The sequence below is a fragment of the Myotis davidii genome, unplaced genomic scaffold (assembly GCF_000327345.1).
Source record: "Myotis davidii unplaced genomic scaffold, ASM32734v1 scaffold142, whole genome shotgun sequence".
Taxonomy (NCBI): domain Eukaryota; kingdom Metazoa; phylum Chordata; class Mammalia; order Chiroptera; family Vespertilionidae; genus Myotis; species Myotis davidii.
In genome coordinates this window covers 5,039,691-5,054,149 of record NW_006294400.1, presented here as the reverse complement: position 1 = coordinate 5,054,149, position 14,459 = coordinate 5,039,691, and the positions used below count along the sequence as shown (strand labels likewise).

Genomic DNA, 14,459 nt, shown 5'->3' with positions numbered 1-14,459 from the left:
ACGCGGGCGCAGGCTGCGAGGCGCTGGCGCCCCAACGGCAAGGGCAGCCACGGCGCCTGGACGGCAGTCCCCCCGGAAGCCCGCAGGACAGGCGGCCACGCCAGGGCTCCCGGCTCCGGGACCGCTCCTGGGCTGCCCGCTCGGCCACGCTGGGCCTGCTCGTCCAGTTCCCCCCGCCAGCGCTGCGCCAGGTTGGTAACATGCTTTTGAAGCTCAGACCTGTAATCACCAGACCTGAGCACCCTCCTGGCCCCGGAGGCTTTGGGAAAGTGTTCTCCACACTTGGGTGGGCCCGGCCACCCCGGCTTGTAGCGCCATCCCAAGCCCTGCCCTCTCCGGCTGCCCCCGAGCCTCCTCTTGAAGGGGAACGGGCTGGCACGGGTCCAGACCAGGGCAGCCTCGTGGTCCCCTCAGCAGCCGGGTGCCCGGGGACAGGAGGACGGGCTCCCGGAATCTGAGGGAACAGAAACGCTCAGTACGCAGAGCGGGGTAGACGCGTTCCCTCTCCAGGCCCTGCTGCAAGGAGGCAGAGCTGGAAGAAAGGGCAGCTTTGTCTGCAAACATGCATGGGACGCCTCCTGGGAGCAGTTTCACACCAAGACATCTGCTCTGCCAATCTCGACTGTCGCTGCTGTGGGAGGGAAAGCCGCTCCTCTTCTAAGTCTAAAAATGGGAAGCGTCAGAAGTTGCCAAATGGATATTTGTGGCTCCGTGATGCACTCGAGACAGGGCTGGGGGGTGTCAGAGAGAAAGTAGGGAGAAAGGTTAGATATATTGAGGGCCAGGTGCCAGGGGCTAACCTGGGCAATTTACCCGCATCATCTCATTTAATCTTCATAGGAACCCCAAGAAGCATTAGCCCCCGTTTACCAGGGATAAATCTGAACCTCAAGCAGGGAGAGTGGATGACTTGGCAGAGCTGAAATGTAAACCCAGGCCCGTCTGCCCCAAAGACCACCCTCCTTCTGCTGTCCCTTGGCGTGCATACCTGCCCCGTGGCCAACAGCACGTGGAGGTAGCAGACCTGCCTTCCTGATGCAGGTGAGGGAGCTAGATGCCCCAGCGCCAGCTGGCCACCGGCAGGAAGCAGAAACGGGAGCCCCAAATCAGCAAACTAGTGGCCAAGTGCCACCGTGTCCCATGAAGGCCAGTGGCTTGCTTGAATCCTGGCGCTGTGTGAGGCCGTGCTCTAACCTTTCCCCAGGCCTCACATCCGAGCACGGTCCTTAGCGAGGGCCAGCCAGTTCCCCCGGCCCCAACTCCGTGGCAGGTAGACGCACCTGCGCCCTGGACTTGATTGTGCCTGATCTCACTGGCTGGGAAGTGTGAGTCCACGCTTCCTTCTGTGCAGGGGGTGTCCTGGCTCTGCCACTCCATCCAGCCAGGGGAGATACACATCCTCAGGCAGACAGAACCCTGAGGCTGGAGGTGCCGTAGACGTGAGGGGCAAGCGGCGAGCATGGCTAGCCTGGCCGGAGGATGCCCCCTGAGAGGGGTGTTCTCTCCCGGTGGGCATCAGGAGGTGCACAGGGAAGGAGAGCGTGCTGTGCCCACGGTGACAGCGGCTCCTTCCCAGCTCTGCCCGGGACCGCTGGAGAGCCCACACCAGGGAAGCCGTGAGCTTCCTGCAGATGCACCCTCAGGATCAGGGGACCCATCCGTCAATGGCCGGGAGGACCACATGGGCACCGCACCCCCACTCAGGACAACGGTCCCAGTGCCTTGCAAGTCCCTCCTGACTCCTTCAGCCCCATTCAGCAACTAACCTGTTTAGTTCAAAGACCCCAATGCCACTCTGATCCTGATCTGACCTGTGTGATAACACCACCTTCACCACCTTTACCACCATCAGTAAAGCCCTTTACTTAGTAGAGCACGGACAGTTTCCTTCTCTTAAAGGGGCAGGCCACTCTTTTCTCTGGACAAAAGTGAGTGGGAGCCTGGGTAGTGCCTTTTCCCCAGAAAGGCAGGGGAACGTGAGGACCAAGCCTGGCTTTCTAACATACCCTGAAGACTCTAGCACCCCGTGACTGCGGGCCCTGGTATCTCTTTTACACCTCATACCCCCCCCACAAACACACACACACATACATACATATGCATACTACACACAATACACACACTGCAAACACGCTGCACACACAGACATATCATAACACTTTCTATGTACAGATATACCATATATGCAAACACACCTTATATATGCATACACATCACCTACATATAAATAAACACACTACATACATACCTCATACATATATAAACACACGCCCCACACTATATGTATCTATGCACATACACAAGCCCATAGTCACACATCACACGACACACACACAAAATACATTTAAATGCACTATACACATAAACCATATTCACATAAAAAGATTGATTATAAGCATTTTTAAAGACTAACTAACTCTGTATCTAGAACAGTGGTTCTCAACCTTGGCTGCACATTAGAATCACCTGGGAATCTTTTTAGAATCCTGATTTCTGGGCCTCATCCTCTGGAAATTCTGTTTCTTTGTTTTGGGGTGGGGCCACAACATTAGTAACAAAGAAACAGAATTTCCGGAGGATGAGGCCCAGAAATCAGGATTTTAAAAAGATTCCCAGGTGATTCTAATGTACAGCCAAGGTTGAGAACCACTGATCTAGAAGAATAAGGACTGTTTTTTGGGTTTGGAAGAAAGGGACAAATGGGATTTGGCGGGGGGGAGGGGGTGCATTTTCACCTTAGCTATTAAAGAATGTTAAAGCGGCTGGTTTGGCTCAGTGGATAGAGCGTCGGCCTGCGGACTGAAGGGTCCCAGGTTAGATTCCGGTCAAAGGCATGTACCTTGGTTTCGGGTACATCCCCAGTAGGGGGTGTGCAGGAGGCAGCTGATCCATGTTTCTCTCTCATCGATGTTTCTAACTCTCTATCCCTCTTCCTTCCTCTCTGTAAAAAATCAATAAAATATATTTTTTTAAAAAGAATGTTAAAGTACCTTTAAGATATCATCTGGCCTAATAGCCAAACAAATTTTGAAAAATAATAATAAAGGGGTCTAGGACTACCAGATGTTAGAGAGTATTATAATACTGTAGTCCCAGGAAGGAGACAAACAAATCAATGGAACAGAACACAAAGTTCAAGCAGGAAAATGGTTTATTTAGAAAATAAGATTTTCAAAAAAATTTTAAATAAATCTTTATTTCAAAAAGTTAGAAGAGGAACAAATTAATTCAGATGAAAATCTTAAAAGAAAATAATAAAGTTAAATTCCTTTTTTTTTTTTTGAAAATAGACTTTTCGTTGTTGTTGTTAATCCTCTCCTGAGGACATTTTTTCTTTTTTATTTAAATCTTTATTGTTATAAGTATTACCTATGTCCCTTTTTTTCCCCCTTGAGGATATTTTCCCATTGATTTTTAGAGAGAGTGGAAGAGAGGGAGGGAGGGCTAAGAGAGAGAGAGAAACAAGGATATGAGAGAGACACTTCGAGTAGTTGCCTCTTGCATGTGCCCAACCAGGCTGGGGATCCAACCTGAAACCCTTGACCAGGAATTCAACCACTTACCACATCGGCCATGGCTGAAAATAGGCTTTAACAATAAAACCGAAGCCTGGTTCTTTTAGAAACAAATAAACAAACAAACACAAACAAATAAAAGAGAACTCTGGGCCCTCCTGGCGTGGCTCAGTGGTTGAGCTTCCATCTATGAACCAGGAGGTCAGGGTTCCATTCCTGGTAAGGGCACGTGCCTGGATTCTGGGCTCGATCCCCTGTGCGCCGCATGCAGGAGGCACCCAGCAATGATTTTCTTTCATCCTAAGGTTAACAACAGAAAACCATAGACCAAAGATGAATATAAAAGAGAAATTAATGAAATAGAAAACATCATAGAGAAGATGTGTAAAATGTGACAAAGCTGGGCCCACATTCTCCCAGTTTTGATAAACTTTTTAAGAAAAGCCAGAAGGGACCCTATCCCCCTCCCCATGTGGGAGTCTGTACTTGTTTTTCAATAAATCTCCACCTTTGCTATACTAAAAAAAAAAAAAGAAAAGAAAAAAGCCAGAAATCTCTAGCTTTTAATATATCTCCCAATTTTTAAATATTGGCTATTCATTCAAACAAAATTTTTAAATGGTCCAGCTGGCGTGGCTCAGTAGTTGAGCGTAGACCTATGAACCAGCAGGTCATGGTTCAATTCCCGATCAGGGTACATGCCCGGTTGTGGGCTCAATCCCCACTGTGGGGCATGTAGGAAGCAACTGACCAATGATTCCCTCTCATCATTGATGTTTCTATCTCTCTCTCCCTCTCCCTTCCTCTCTGAAATAAATAAAAATAAAATAAAAAATGTTAAATGTTATGTAAGCCAAATAAAAAATATCTCTGTCCCATGAAAAGTTTGAAATCTCTCCTAGACCAAATCTGACATGAATATGAACACAAAAATGTTAGATAAAATATTAGCACATCAAAACCAGCAGTATATTCATAATCAAGAGGTATTTATTCCAGGAATTCAAAGATGGTTCAAATTCAATGAACATATTAGTACATGGGTACAAGCTCTGCCTACAGGCCAAATCTGACCCACCACCTACCTTTGTGCAGCAAATGAGCTAAGAATGGATTTTACATTTTTAAATGGTTCAAAAAATAAAAAAAATGTTAAAAGCTTTTCTATGGCCATAAAAAATTTACGCTTTTTAAAATTTAAACAAAGAATTTAAAATATTTATAAAATATATGGCAAATATGTCCATATGTACAAAGAAATCTTACAAATCAGTATGAAAAATATAATTGTACCCACATGAATTGCACAAGAGAGGAAAATAATTGGCTAATGCATAAATTACTTGTAACCGAAGAAAGAACACAGGAAGAAATCATCTGGACCCACTCATTGACATTTAGGAAATTCCTGCATTTGTATTTACAGATGAGGCAACTAAGGCTCAGAGTTGTTAAATGAATCAGTGAACAGTGGAAAAATAAGAATCCAGCCAACGAACAAGTATAGAATGTTCTCTTTCACCCCAATCCTCTCTCTCACAGTATCTAGGATGGGGTTTTCTTTTCAGACTTGTAGAATTCATCACTAGGATGCTGTTCTCATAATATCCACAAGAGGGCGTTATCACGACTAAACCCTTACTGGGGGCTTTTCCCAGAGTGTCCACAACGGGGCACTATTGAAAAGGAGATTTAAAAATGGCTGGCGTAAGTGGGTGCTACACAGACTCGCTCCCAGGACCAAACAGGAATTGCAACTAAAATACAAAAAAAAGAAAAGAAAGAAAGAAACAAAAACACCCTGCATAATCAACTGAAGACTAGCTGGAAAGAGCCCTGGTAACCAAGGACGGAAAGTGGAGGCCGCAAAGCGCCTGGCTGGAAGGGCGGAGGGGCGGAGGGCTGGCTGGGCTCCCACGTACAGCCCAGCACATAGTAAGTCTCAATATATGTTAGTCACTTACCAGTTCAGGCAAGTGAGACAGAGACAAAAGGTCATCGAGGATGAATAATGGGACTTTTAACCTGGGGACTGGTACATGCCCATGGCCTTTCTCTTCTCTTCCTGGACCAGCTGTTCTCTCAAACTTAACTGACCATACTATAAGAGTGTATATATGTAGTACTTACCAAACAATATTTGTCTTTGTTATTCATTCTTTAAAGTGAGTGAATATAATATTTCTGGTTCTGTTTCCTAAAAGCAAATTCTCTCTCTCTCAAGCCCTAGCTGGTTTTGCTCAGTGTATAGAGAGCATCAGCCTGCGGACCAAAGGGTCCTGGGTTCGATTCTGATCATGGGCACCTACTTTGGTTGGAGGGTCCTCCCTGGCCTGGGCCCTGGTCAGGGCTTGTGCAGGAGGCAACCAATCGATGTGGTTTCTCTCTGTCTTTCCCTCTCTTTTCCCCCCTCTCTCTAAAATATCAATGGAAATATATCCTTGGATGAGGATTAACAACAAAATAATAAATAAATAAATAAAATGACTTCTATATGTTGCAAGACATAATCATCTTCAGGCCCCAAATCCAGTGTTTGGCTCCAGTTACTTAATAAAACTACTCGTTCCCTCTCCTCTGCTTCCACCATGTGGTCATACCTGGTTATAACCAGCGTTTTCACATGCTCTCGCAGGGTTTAGCAGCTGTTCTCAACCTGTGGGTCGAGACCCCTTTGGTGGTCGAACGACCCTTTCACAGGTGTCGCCTAAGACCATCCTGCATATCAGATATTTACACTGCAATTCATAACAGTAGAACATTACAGTTATGAAGTAGCAACGAAAATAATTTTATGGTTGGGTCACAACATGAGGAACTGTATTTAAAGGGCCAGAAGGTTGAGAACCACTGGTTTAGGATTTAGCTTGAACTTGTGATCTGGTTCTCAGTGAGCATAGGTAGGTAGCACTCTTCCATTCCCAGAAAGGCAATATAATAGACAGCCTTCTGCCCTATGGAGATGAATTCTGACCTACGAGGGAACTTTCCCCACTTAAGCAGCAAACATTCACTTACGTCAACTTAGATCAGAGACCAGAAATGACACAGTCCCTGTCCCCAAGGACTTTATAGTCTTATATGTAAACAAACAATTAAAATTCAACTTTGGCAACCCCACATGCTGAAGATGGGATTACCCTACAGGAAAGGGAGCCAAGGTGTTCCAATCACCAGGGCGTTTACCTAGAGAAAACTTTACATTTTTCATTAAATTAAATACAAAATGATAGCACTAGGCCAGCAGTAGATAACTAATTGGGACGTTTCCATGTGTTAAGCAAAGCGCTAAGTGGTAACTCACGGACCTGTCTTCCAACCTCTGTCATTCCCACTGAGACAGAGAGAAATACTGATGTGAGAGAAACACATTAACTGGTTGCCTCCTGCATGCGCCACACCAGGTACATGCCCTTGACCAGAATAGACCTGGAATAGAACCCGGGACCCTTGGGTTTGCTGGTCAACACTCTATCCACTGAGCCGAAACAGCTAGGGCGGATGTGAGATTTGCACTGAGTTTTGAAGTCCAGGTGGGGTTTTCCACTCAGTCTAAAGGGATCCAGGATCTTGGATTGGGCTCTTTTTTCATAAATGGACACAGGCTCTGTGGAGAATGGATGGTGATAAAGATGACGTTTGTGGGATGTTTACTATGTGCCACACCATGCTGAGAACTTTGGCTCACTGAGTGAATCCTTGCAGCAACCCTGCGATAAGCACTATGATTGCCATCACGTAAGGAAACTGAGGCATGGAGGGGGTGAGTTTCTTGCCCACAGAGCTGGTACAGTCTATTCCAGAGTGAACACAGGGTATGCCACACAGGCAGGAAAACAGTCCACGTCTCAGTGAGGATGTCATTCCAGAGGAAAATGAGAGTTGGAAAACTACTGAGACGGTGTGCAAGAGGCCGATAGCAGTCTTTCCTTTCCACAACGCCATGGCTAGCCAAGAGAATCATATTGAACAGGAAGAGAAAGATCTGAGTGCTCTCCTTTCCCAACCCTTCTGTGACAGAGGCAGTCACTCACCTTCATCGATAGGTCCCTGATTCTCAAACTTGGTCCCGCCTCGTCATCACCTGGAGGGCTTCGAAGAAGGCTGCTGGGCCACTTCCAGAATGCCTGATGCAATCGGTCCAGGGAGGGGCCTGAGAATTTGCATTTCTTTTTGTTGTTGTTGCGGGTTTTTTTGTGTGTTTTTGTTGTTGTTGTTAATCCTCACCTGATGATATTTTTCCATTGGTCTTTTAGAGAGAGTGGAAGAGAAAGGGAAAGACTGAAACACATCAATTGGTTGCCTCCTGGACACACCCCCCTGGTGAGAGAGAAGCCTGCAACCAAGGTATGTACCCTTGACCGGAATCAAACCCAGGACCCTTGGGTCTGCAGGCCAGATGCCCTATCCAGTGAGCCAAACCAGCGAGGGCAAGAATTTGCATTTTGAACAAGTTCCCCAGTGAAGTTGCTGCTCTGGGACCACGCCTTGGGAAACACAGTCACAGAACCACCCAGGAAACAGATATTGCTCCCATTGCAAAGGTGAGGAAACTGAGTTTCAGGAAGGCTAGGTACCTCGCTGGAAGCTATTCTGCCAGTGAGTGACAGCAGGATTTGAACCCTGATCCAACTCAAAAACCTGTGCTATTTGCACTACACCTGAGTTGGTGATTTTTTTAAAAAATATATTTTATTGATTTTTTACAGAAAGGAAGGGAGAGAGATAGAGAGCTAGAAACATCGATGAGAGAGACATCGATTAGCTGCCTCCTGCACATCCCCCACTGGGGATGTGCCCGCAACCCAGGTACATGCCCGGAATCGAACCTGGGACCCCCCAGTCCGCAAGCCGACGCTCTATCCACTGAGCCAAACCGGTTTCGGCCTGAGTTGGTGATTTAATGCTAGGATTTCCCCACACCGTGTTTGTTCACTTTTTTTATAATTTCCGTTCTTGAAGGCAAAGTCAAGGTTCTGTGAAAGCAAAATATATTTTCATTTCCAATTAGACCAAAAGGTGTCTTGTGAAAGCTATTTTTTAATTGATTTTTTTTTAGAGAGGGAGAAACATCAATGTGAGAAACACTGATCAATTGCCTCTCACACATGCCCCAAACAGGGATCAAACACGGTTGTGCCCTGACTGGGAATCGAACCCACAACCTTTGGGACAATGCTCCAACTACTTGAGCTACCTGACCAGGAGAAAGCTATTTTTAAACATTCCTGTTCATTATCCAATAATTCCTCTTCTAGAAATCTATACTAAATGATCCAAAATACTAAGTGTTTTAGCAAAAAACTGTGCCTCTAAACTAAATATCCAATAATGGACTAGTGAATAAATTATGGTATATCCAAATAATGGATTATGAAGCCATTAAAAATTATTTAGAATTTTTATATGTCAAAATATTTATGATATAGTATTAAATAAAACAAAACAGAATTAAATTCAATAAGTTCTCAATGTTATTAAATACAGTAAGACTGAAAGGAAATAAACATTGACAACAGTTGTCTGATTCTAATAATTTTCAGTACTTTCCACACTTTTACAATGAGATTTTCTTTTATTGATTTCAGAGAGGAAGGGAGAGGGGGAGGGAGAGATAAAAACATCAATGATGAGAGAGAATCATTGATCGGCTGGCTCCTGCATATCCCCTACTGGGGATCAAGCCTGCAAGCCGGACACAGCACATGCCCTGAGTAGAATGGCACCGTGATCTCCTCATTCATAGGTCAATGCTCAACCACTGGCCAGGCACAATGAGCTTTTATAATCAGAAAAACCAAGCATTTTATTTTTTTTAATGTATTTTATTGATTTTTTTACAGAGAGGAAGGGAGAGGGGTAGTTAGAAACATCGATGAGAGAGAAACATCGATCAGCTGCCTCCTGCACGCCTCCTACTGGGGATGTGCCCGAAACCAAGGTACATGCCCTGACAGGAATCAAACCTGGGCAGTCCACAGGCCGACGCTCTATCCACTGAGCCAAACCGGTTAGGGCCCAAGCACTTTCTTTTTGTTGATTAACTACAACAGATATTTTCAGGACCCATCTTATAGTTAGTCAATTCCTAAATGGTCAGGCAAAGCAAAACTGATCATTTTTAAGCTAATATTTAATTCCAGATTACATTTTCCTGACCCTAAAATGTACATTTTTTTAAAGCAAAAAATAAGAGGAAAAAAACACATGACAATCATTATTATAAATACACAAAAACACTAGAAAGATACCTGTAAAATGATATCAGGGATTATTTTTGGTTGGTTGAATTATAAGGTTTTAAAAATATTTTTAACTTAATTCATTTTTATAACATTTTCTACAATGAACATCCGCTAGTGAGTGACAGCAGGATTTGCAATAAAAATTCTGTGCTGTTTTTCTTTTTAAGCGACAACCAACAGGCAAACTACAGCACATCCATACGATGGAATTATCAACAGCCGTTTACAAAATGTTGTAGAAGAGAATTTAGTAACATGAAAAACGGTTTGCTATACTGGCTGACCATACTATAAACAGTATGTTCAGAATGATCCCATTGTCTTAACAACAAACAAAATGCCTACAAAGAAAACACCCTGGGAGGAAAGTTTCTTTTTTTTTTTTTAATCTACATTAAACAAAAAATTTATTAAATAGAAAAGAAAGAGATGAGTGTGTTATTGAATGATCCTTCTTTAAAAAGACTTTCCAGCTCCACCCAGCTCTCATTTGTAAGTCAAACTGGCCTTCCACGGCGGTCAGCATGGATCCTTCCTCCTACTCTAGACTTTGTGCTTGGGCAGCACCTGGGTCCAGCAGGAAAGGTCACCCTTTCTTTAATGGGGCAGGTGCACATTGTCTAGAACCCTAAAATAAGCCCCCAATAGAGGACAGGGTCTCAGGGGGAATGTTTAACTGCCTTCTTGGACTGTGGGTCTGATTACAATTAAAATATAATTTACAATCATTTGATGAAGGAAATGTACTATTTACGTTGCAAGTGACACACTATATAGAGTTAGACTCCCAGCCCTGGCCAGGCCTCTGGGATCATCTGAGAGTTTCCAGGACACAGTCTTTAGGATGCCATGGAAACAGTGAGTGGAGGTGACAAGGATGTCGTGCTGGAGAATCTGGAGTAAACAGTTCAAAAGCCTGGTTCCCTGTTACACAATTTTAAGTTGCTTTATTGCTGGCCACACGATGATTCGGCATTCTGATTTAATCTAAGAAATTCTTGACTTGACATGTAACAAAAGGGACTCTAAAGAATAGCTGCAAAGCCAGAAGACACAGGAAGGAAGAAAAATCAGCACAGAGATGTATCTTCCCGCCCAAACAATGAGAGATCTACGCCACCAGAGTCAGTTCAGTCTATTTCCAGATCGCTGTCCTCGCTGTGGTAGGTGGCAGAGTTACGCACAGACGTCCGCACCACGACTTCCTTTGCAGGGAGCAATCCACATTCCTGTAGGAAAGCTTCAAGGTCCACAGCGAAGAAATCTTCGCCCAGCTGGTCAGTGACACGAACAAAATTGCCAACCAAATCGCCCCCCTTGTAGATGAGCAGCGCAGGAAGGGCGTTCCTGGTGAAGCGGCGGCTGGCCCCGATCACCGAGCTCTTCACCCGGCAGAATTTGACCGCGGGGTACTCCGAGGCCAGGCAGACCATGCAGCCGTGCATGGCGTCGGTCCCCGGAATGCCATCCTCGTAGATGTGGACGATGATGAGGGTGCTTTTCCGTTCTTGGTCAATCATGTCTACAAACCTTTCTCCACTGGGGATCTCAAACACCTGCCTGAACTGGGGCCCCTTATGGAGCCGCCGCCGCATCTCTTCCATCCTCTGCTGCCGGTACTGCTGCAGAAACTCCTCGTCGTCTTGGTCCCCGGTCATCATGGCCATCTCTTTCAGAGTTATCTGCAGGGGGACCAGCAAGTGAGCATCAGAAACACAAACTAGCACCTGTCATGACCGTTCACAGGTACCCATGCTTAGGACACGCAAGGCACTATGCTCAGCGCTCTATGTGTGTGACACTTCACTGAATTCTTATGCTAACCCCATTGGAAAGGGCCTTTATTTCCCCCACTTTATTTTTTTTTATGTTGAGTCTTTTAAAATGTATCTTTATTGTAAAAGCATTACAGATGTCCCCACCACCACCACCACCACCACCGCTTATTGTTGAAAGTATTACAGATGTCCCCCCACCACCACCACCACTTTTCTTTCCCATTGACTCCCTACATCCCACACCTCTCCCCCAGGCCATCACCACACTATTGTCTGTGTTCATGGGCTATGCATCTATGCATATAAATTCCCCTGTTAATCTCTCCCTACCTTCCCCCCAGCTATTTTCCCCACTTTAGAAATGAGGTTACAAGACTTGAGATCATCTGCACAATTCACATAGGTAACAAGTGTAAGGTCAGGAATCAAACTAGATTATTTTAAAACCCAGGCTTTTAACTACTGTATTAATATTGCTTCTCAAATCCAAATAGGCAGCATCAGATAATATCACTTCACCTGCTTTTCCTTTGTTATCAGTCTTGACAATGGATTATTTTATTCATGGTTTTGTTTTTGTTGACTAGACAACAGGACATTAAGGAACTTTAAGAACAGCCATAATCCCGGGCCTGCACACACACACGCACATCCCCCACACACAGTACACAGTCACATGCTGAAATGGCTTTTGTTTTTATAATAGCAGTTGTGGGGGTCAAAATTAAGCTATGACCTGCTTTTGCCAGTTAGCATTATCTATATATATATATAAAAGCCTAAACAACCAGCTGACCGTTCGACCGGTAGCTATAATGCACACTAAACACCAGGGGGCAGGTGCTCAACGCTTTTGCTAATTGCATGACCCTGAGCAAGTCCCTCCCATCTCTAAGCACTGGTTTCATCATCCAATAAATGGGGATAATACCACCAACCTCAGAGGATTATTTCTGAAGGCCCAAGGTCAGAGTTCAATCAAGAACAGAAAACTCACATTTACTGAGCACTTTCAATGGACCAGGCACTGTGAAGGGGATTATACCCACACGGCCCTGTGAGATAGGGCTACTGATCTCATTTAATCAATGAAAAGCTAGACTCAGAATAGAAGAGACATCCCCACAGTCACTAGTGGCTGAGCTGAGATTCAAGCCCATGGGTGTCTGAGTTATGACATGACACTATACGCTCTCCAGCATGGCAGCTCCTTGGAGGCCACATCAAACACCCCATACCTCCTGAATCACTAAAGCCCAGTTGCAGCCGCCAGGGCAGCTCCGGAGAAGAGCCAGGGTTCTAGGAATTACCTTCCCACTGATCTTCTCCTGGAGGTCCTTCTGTTTCTGTTGCTCCTTCTCTTCGTCCAGATGGGACCTGCAGGTCATTGACAGCTTCTTGATCAGCTTTTCCACCTCCCGACACTGCTCCTCCCTTTGCTCTGTCTCCAACTGTTTGAAGCGGCGCCAGTCATTGATCACACCTTTCGGACCTGAGTTAGGGGTGAACATGGAGGTAAGCAAGAAGAACGGGCAAGGAGTTATGGACCAGTTCACTTCGGTCTAAAGCTCCCTCCATCGACTCCACAGCAATGCTCACAGAGGGCAGCGTAGTCTACACACAGTGATGTCCATGCAGCATAGTTTACCATACTTAAAGGGCCAAGCTAAGGGTGCAACGTTAGGAGATGCATTATTTAATTGATGTTAAATAAATTATGTTTCATCTACCCAAAGGAAAGTATAGGAACTCTTAGAAAGAGATAGCTCTGTTCCCTGCCATGAAAGATGTTCAAATATATTAGGTAAAAAAAAAGGGGGGGGGGAGCCCAAATGCAGAACAATATAGAAAAAGAACTGTATGTGTATGTATAAATATTTATGGATACCAATATATGTGTGCGCATACTGTATGTTCAAAGGGAAAGGACTAGAAGGATGTTAATAGTGGTTGTCTCTAGGTAGTAGGATCTAAGGGAACCATTTTACACTTCTGTATGATCTGAATTTTTACATTATGGCAGGTTGTTATGTTACTCAAGCTACCCCCACACCTCCCTGCCCCATATATATAACCCTGCCCCTTGCCATGTGACTTGTGCCTTGTGGAATGAGGACATGCCTCCCCAACCAGGTGATGTGGGCTTGGCCATGTGACTTTCTCTTGGCCAATGACTTCTGAGCAAAATATGTATGCGCCATTACATGTCCCCAACAGCCCTCTCTTGCTCCCTGCGCTTGGTCATGAAAAAGGCACGTCTTTCAGCTACTTCCTAGGAGAGAACATGTGAAGAAGCAGAGCTGCTGCTGACCCCACAGGGAGCATGCAACATGACTGAGAAATACACAAGCCGCTGAGCTAAGAATCCATGCAAAGAAAATACTACCGAGAAATGCTAAGAAAACCTGAATAAATGGAAAGACAACGCCTTATTTCTGACTAGAGTGACCCAGCATCACATAAGGGTGCCAATAGCCCCTAAATTAATCTACTTATTTAGTGCATTCCCAGTGAAAATACATGATTACACATATGTGTGCGTGCTCCTAAATTTGCTTTGGAAAAACACAAAAGTAAAAGTTAGGAAAAATAATGACATAGAAGAGTACTGAGGAGGGACTAGCCTTACCATACTAAAACATATCATAATACAGTATTTTAAAACAGTGTGATATAGTACAGAAAAAGACAAATCACTGGATGAATTTATAAGTGTAAGAAATTATAAAATCATAAATATATTAAGAAAAGCATGGGGCAGTTTTTTATAACCCTAGAGTGAAGAAAGGCCTTTTAAGTAAGAAACAAAATTAAGAAACTATAAATGCTTTTAAGTACATAAAAACAAATATTTCTTGCCAGGAAAAAAAAACACAAAGTCAAAAGACAAATGAAAAGTATTTATACCTCATACTATAGAT

The 14,459-nt window shown here is 44.6% G+C and overlaps 1 protein-coding gene across 2 annotated transcripts in view; it reads right to left on the bottom strand.

Moving 5' to 3' along the window:
• Positions 1-9,993: 9,993 nt before the first annotated feature.
• PDCL (phosducin like) overlaps positions 9,994-14,459 on the bottom strand; it is a 6,995-nt gene continuing 2,529 nt past the window's right edge. For both annotated transcript variants that reach the window (XM_006768610.2, XM_006768611.2), the window contains exons 3-4: positions 12,849-13,030; positions 9,994-11,442 (exon numbers count right to left, since the gene is read on the bottom strand). In XM_006768610.2, coding sequence (XP_006768673.1) covers positions 10,891-11,442; positions 12,849-13,030 — 734 coding nt within the window. In that variant the 3' untranslated portion in view covers positions 9,994-10,890. The remainder of the gene's footprint in view (positions 11,443-12,848; positions 13,031-14,459) is intronic.